This window comes from Neophocaena asiaeorientalis, unplaced genomic scaffold, assembly GCF_003031525.2.
Source record: "Neophocaena asiaeorientalis asiaeorientalis breed wild unplaced genomic scaffold, Neophocaena_asiaeorientalis_V1.1 scaffold189, whole genome shotgun sequence".
In the NCBI taxonomy this organism is placed as follows: Eukaryota; Metazoa; Chordata; class Mammalia; order Artiodactyla; family Phocoenidae; genus Neophocaena; species Neophocaena asiaeorientalis.
In genome coordinates this window covers 378,495-384,494 of record NW_020174049.1, presented here as the reverse complement: position 1 = coordinate 384,494, position 6,000 = coordinate 378,495, and the positions used below count along the sequence as shown (strand labels likewise).

Genomic DNA, 6,000 nt, shown 5'->3' with positions numbered 1-6,000 from the left:
ACTGATATTCATTTCTTCAATGACCCAGTAGACTCATACATATACATCTATCATTTTTCAACTGAGAATTCAGTTGAAAGTCAATTCAATGAGGAGGAAAGTTTTTTAAACAAATGGCACTGAAACAACTGTATATTCCTCAAAACTTACCTCTATAAGTGAATATTGATTTGAGATGAATCATAGACCTAAATGTAAAAAGCTAGAACCATAACGTTTCTATAAGAACACAGGAAGAATTTTTATAATCTTAGGGTAGGTAAAGATTTATTAGAGAGGACACGGAAAATATTAACCATAAAAGAAAAATATAAATTAGGCTTATTAAAAATTGAAACATTCATTATAAAAATGAGTAAGCAAGCCACAGACTGGGAAAAATAGTCTCAATACATTTATATGACAATGGACTCATAGCCAGAATATATAATCAACAATAAAAAACCCCAAATTACCTAATTTTAAAAATGAGCAAAAGACTTGAGTAGACACTTTATAAATATGCTTAACATACTAGTTATCAGAGAAATGAAAATTAAAACCACAATGAGATACCATTTCACATCCACCAGAATGGTAAAAATTTAAAAAACTGACATCAAATGTTGGTGAGGATGTAGAGAACTAGACCCTTTATACGTTGCTGGTGGGAATATAAAACGGTACAACTTTGGAAAATTGTTTGGCAACTGACATTCATTTCTTCAATGACCCAGCAATTCTAATACTGGGTATTTATCCAAGAGAAATGAAAATATATGTCTACAAAAAGACTTGTACAAGCACATTCATAGACCTTATTCTTAATATCCTCAAAGTGAAAACAATCCAAATAAATACCAATAGGAGAATGGATAAACACATTTTGATATATTTATATAATGAAATACTACTTAGGAATAAGAAGAAAGCATTGATACACACAACGAAGTGGATATTTCTCAAAAAATACCATGTTGAGCAAAAGAAGCCAGACGCAAAAGACTACATACTAAATGACTTCATGTATGTGAAGGACAAAAATAGGCAAAACAAATGTAGGGTGATAGAAATCAGAGAGTGGTTGCCTTTGGGGTGGGGGAAATTGAACTGAAAGCACATGAAAGAATTTTCTGGACTGACAGAAATATTCTATATCTTATTTCTGGTGGTGGTTGCACGAGTATATATGGTTGTCAAAACTTCTCAAACTGAACACTTAAAATCTGCTATTTTATTGGCTGTAAATTTTTCCTCAATTGAAAAAGAAAGCCCTGGATAAAAGAGCATGGTGTGTTTATACGTGCAAATAACTAAGATACTCACGGCTGATGGTTAATTCTTTTCTTTAATTTTATCCCAGAAAGCAAGAGTTCAAACCCCCGTCCCCTTTATAAATTATTCCTGTATTTTAATCCACAGTGATGAAAGAGTTATTAAAGCCCTTTCTCCTCATGATATGTGTCATACGGGGGGTTGAAAACATCAAAATCGATGAAATAAATCTCAGCTCAAGTGGAATAACCCAGGACACGTAAAAAATAATTAGCAGCATGTGAGAAAAGACCTGCCATCTGGTTTTAAAAACTTTGGCTGGTGGAATAAGGACAATTTGGGTGGAGAGAACTACTCAAATAAGCTTCCATACTCAACTCCTTCCACCTGCAATTTATACTCAGTACGTTTTACCAAAAAAATAAAAATAAAAAATGATTGGTATCTGAAAAACAAATCCTGTGACCATACATTATATTATGATGTAAAGAACTTAACTAATTCATGAACCTTTCTCTTGTACATAATTTACTTTTACAGGCAAGGCACTGTGTCTATTGCAACTCATCTTTGTATCCTTAGATGAATCTAGGTCAGGATCTTGAAAATAATGGATCTGCAACAATTATTTATTGACTTGAATTAATAAATCAATGTATTTACTGATTAGTTAGAATTTAAGTCCAAATTACAGGTTCCTGTAATGGGAAATTTACTGAAATTGTTTAATATCTTCATATAAAATGTTTGAACCAGCAATGATCTTATTTGGTAATTTATGAGATATATGTTTAAAAGGAGTATATGAAATGATATATAAGTCCAACTCACCCTGGCTTAAAAATATAAGCACACTGTAACTATCTGACTAGATTTTTGAAAAATTTATTTAAAAAGTACAATTGTTAAAAATATAAAAAACAAACAAACAAACCCCACTGAGTCTAGGTTTGGTCTCCACTTGAATGTCTAAATGATTTTAAGGCTGCAAGTACATTCTTTTGAACTGAACCCCACACTGGCAAGATCAGAAAAGCTATGAACTGAGAAAGAAATCACTATTCCAGTAATGGAAACTCCTCTTGTGAGTATCACTCTGCTGGCAGCTGAGACTTCAGGGGATTCTCACTATGAAAACCAGCAGTCCTTTAATCACAATTACAAGAGCATTTGTGATGCTTTGCAGGCAGCCTTCCTCCAAGACTTTCCTGCTGTGTTCTTCCCTGAGCACAATAGGTTCAAGATGGCTAATGCTGTTTCCTAGTTATGCCAAGACCCTCCTGAATGCCACTGGGCTTTCATCACAGAGATGGATGGCAAAACATCAAACGTGGAATATCTCATTCTAAATGGGGACTCCCACAATCATGTTATTTTTGGGAGAGCAGCTCTCTGGCTCCATGGACATCACTTGAATGGAGTAGCCACGTTCTTCTGCAGCTCTTGCTCGATCCAGATCCACCAGGAACATGCACTGTTTTCCTGAAATACAGTAAAATGGTAACATGAGACACGCTTCAGCTAACAGTGCAGCTTCAATTTGTTTAAGGGACTCTCTACAATGACAAAATCTACGAGTACTATGCAAAATGATGTTTGCCCCCAAGTTCTGTTCCGTCTCTTTCAATTTAATTCTTGATCAGTATGGACAGAAGACAATTACAAATATAGGACATTTCACAGATTTGTTTCTGCTAGTAATTTAAAGAATGTTAACCTTTTAAAATGTATTTATAAATAAATCTCAAATAAAAATTACAGATTCCATCTCCCACTTTGGTTAAAAATCCATTTTAACACTTTTCCTCTTCATGCCCTATGAAAATACATTATCTGCAATATTGCAAAAAAAAAAAAAAAAAATCTGTCTTTAAGAATGTCTAAAATAACATCCAGACAAAGGGATACCTGAAAGACATATTACATTTTGCACATGGAGTTTTTAGAACAATGAAGAAATAACAGAAAAATATTTGAGAAAATTCTCAACTGTGTGCTGATTATTTCAGGTGGATGTGTAATGTTGAGTGTAATATAATCTTAATTTAATAGAGCTCCTGTACCCTTCTGAAATAGCGGTAATTCAATTTTCTTTCTAATCTTGGAAAACAAAAGAGGAAACTTGACTGGCAAGCAAAGCAGTTATTTTGTGTCCTTTGGCAAATGCAAACTTCTAATTCAAAGTAGTTAAGGAAAAAAAACTGATTTGGGGTTGAATATATTCAAAGCTAAGGTTTACTTTTACACTTTCAATTTCTTTAAATTCAATATATAAACGTTTTCATCTTCTTGGAAAAAGGTTACTGACTATGCAGAACTTCATTCGTTCCATTTTTTCCTCAATAATTACAATAATTCCTATACATTATTTTAAAATGATTTATTTGAATGACAGCAGAAATTGCTAAGCTAAAACAGCTTTAAAAGTAAAGACGTAACTGAAATAGAAAAGTTCTTCTGTGGAAGAGAGATGAATCCTCCCACAAAAACAGTGGAAGGTGAAATCAGTAGGTAAGAAATTGACAACGAAAGATTCAGATTTAAAATATGTTGTATGGACTTCCCTGGTGGCGCAGTGGTTGAGAGTCCGCCTGCCGATGCAGGGGACGCGGGTTCGTGCCCCGGTCTGGCAAGATCCCACATGCCGCGGAGCGGCTGGGCCCGTGAGCCATGGCCGCTGAGCCTGCGCGTCCGGAGCCTGTGCTCCGCAACGGGAGAGGCCACAACAGTGAGAGGCCCGTGTACCGCAAAAAAAAAAAAAAAAAAAAAAGTTGTACATTTCCCCTAAAAGGTCCCATGCCAAAAAGGTTGAACTGCGATAGAAACGATATAAAAAGAGATGTCTAGGATTCTATTTAGGCTAAATGGCCCCCTCTTCATCAACAGCTGCATGGCTGACATTCTTTTTTTCCTTAAAATACTGTTCCTCCTTTAAGACATCTGTAAATGCTCCCCGCTCCACCCCACCTACCTTTCAATTTAAAATGAAACATTCTCTGTCAGAATAGGATGCTCTACATTCCTTCAGTACCCACTCTGGGTTTACACTGCAGCTCATTTACCCTTGGCTTTGACCCCAGTCCAGTTAATTTTTCCTTTTGCATTACGTAGAAGAGTCTCATGTTTTTACATGTTGAAGAAGTGTCTTCACAACTGAAAGTCAGTTGTTGGTAGTCTACCTTTCGGGGTCTGGGAAGCTTCCTAAAATGTTCACAGAACAAAAGTATGGTTCAAAGAATAGATGTAGACATTTCATGGGGTCTGTGACTTTGAACCTGACTTTCCCTCCCTTCATGCCAGCGATCTTGCCAAACGGTCCTCCTCTTCCACTCTAGCAATTTCCCTCCCAGCCACTCCCTTCTGGTTTGATGCCTAAACATCAACATATACACCCCCATCCATCACACCAATTATGCCTTCATTGACTCTAGTGGAGCTGTAGCAAATGTAACTTGATACACACACACACACACACACACACACACACACACACACATGTAAATTATACCTCTCTCTCTATATAGATTCAACTGTGCATTCAACTACTCAAAATGTTGGGAATGGGAAAAAGAGGAGGAAGAGGGAAAGAGAATGAAAGAGGTTGCATGCAGGAAAGAGCAAGCTTCTTCCATATGTTTATGCTCCAGGGTGTAGAAAAAGAAGGAAATCACTTGTTCCTTCAGACTCACGTCTCAAATACCTCACCAACTGTGATTATCTTGCTATGCTGACCTTGAGTTTACAGTTTAAAGATAACTATTTCTCATGCAACATGGTCCCTGAATGCAAGCTAATTACTACACCTGGTGCTGAGCCAAAGAAACAGCAATCTGTTTTCTGCTATATCATGATGGTCTCCAATGCAGGGCTTTTCTGAATAATTTTTAAGATTAGTTTTGACTTTATTTAATCATGTTAAGCCCTAATTTTGGAACCTAACCTTCCAGTGATGTGACTCTATCACTGGGGGTCATTGCAAAAATGGAGCTTTATGTCTGGAATCAAATAATTAGGGTTTACAGTATGGCTTCACCATCCACCAGCTGAAGGATCCTGGCCAAGCTCTCCCATCCATAAAATGTAAACAACAGCACATACTCCATAATTATTTTTATAAGAATTTATTGAGATCATGGGTGGAGGACATTTAGCTCAGAGCTTAAACGTGCAATAGCTGTTAGCTGCTATTATCCTTCCAAATGTGATTACTTTTTCTAAAGCAAAGTCTTGGATAAATGCATTACTTAAACTTGAAATGCTATTTTTCTTCCACGTTAGGTAATGTTTAATATTACAAATGTCAAATAAATTGGTCTATGATTAATAATATACGAGTATACTTTTTTCTGAAAAGAAAACATTATCATCCTTGTTTATACATTTTGTAATATATCAATTTTGGCATGCATAGCTGATTTTTCCATCTTTAATATTTTCTTCTATGGCTTTTGATAGATTCTTCAGTTTGTTTGTAACAATAAGATTTAACATAATAATTCTATTCAATGTACAAACACTGAAAATACATTGGAAAAATATTAATGTTGACAAAAATGGGACAAAATATTGTTATAGTTAGAGCCCTTTTCAAGACAGATTTTTTTTTTCTGGGAAAAACAAACTTTAGTGCCTTGTTGATAAATGGACAAAATAGAGGTTCCCTATTTTCCCATATAGAGTTGGTCCATTGATTCCTAGGCATCTTGTACGTAATCTACTCAACAGCTGCTCTGTGAAAACACATAC

At 35.5% G+C, this 6,000-nt stretch overlaps 1 protein-coding gene across 1 annotated transcript in view; it reads right to left on the bottom strand.

The window, feature by feature from the left end:
- Nucleotides 1-671: 671 nt before the first annotated feature.
- GSTCD (glutathione S-transferase C-terminal domain containing) overlaps nt 672-6,000 on the bottom strand; it is a 128,788-nt gene continuing 123,459 nt past the window's right edge. The window contains exon 12 of the mRNA XM_024754040.1: nt 672-2,736. Coding sequence (XP_024609808.1) covers nt 2,600-2,736 — 137 coding nt within the window. The 3' untranslated portion in view covers nt 672-2,599. The remainder of the gene's footprint in view (nt 2,737-6,000) is intronic.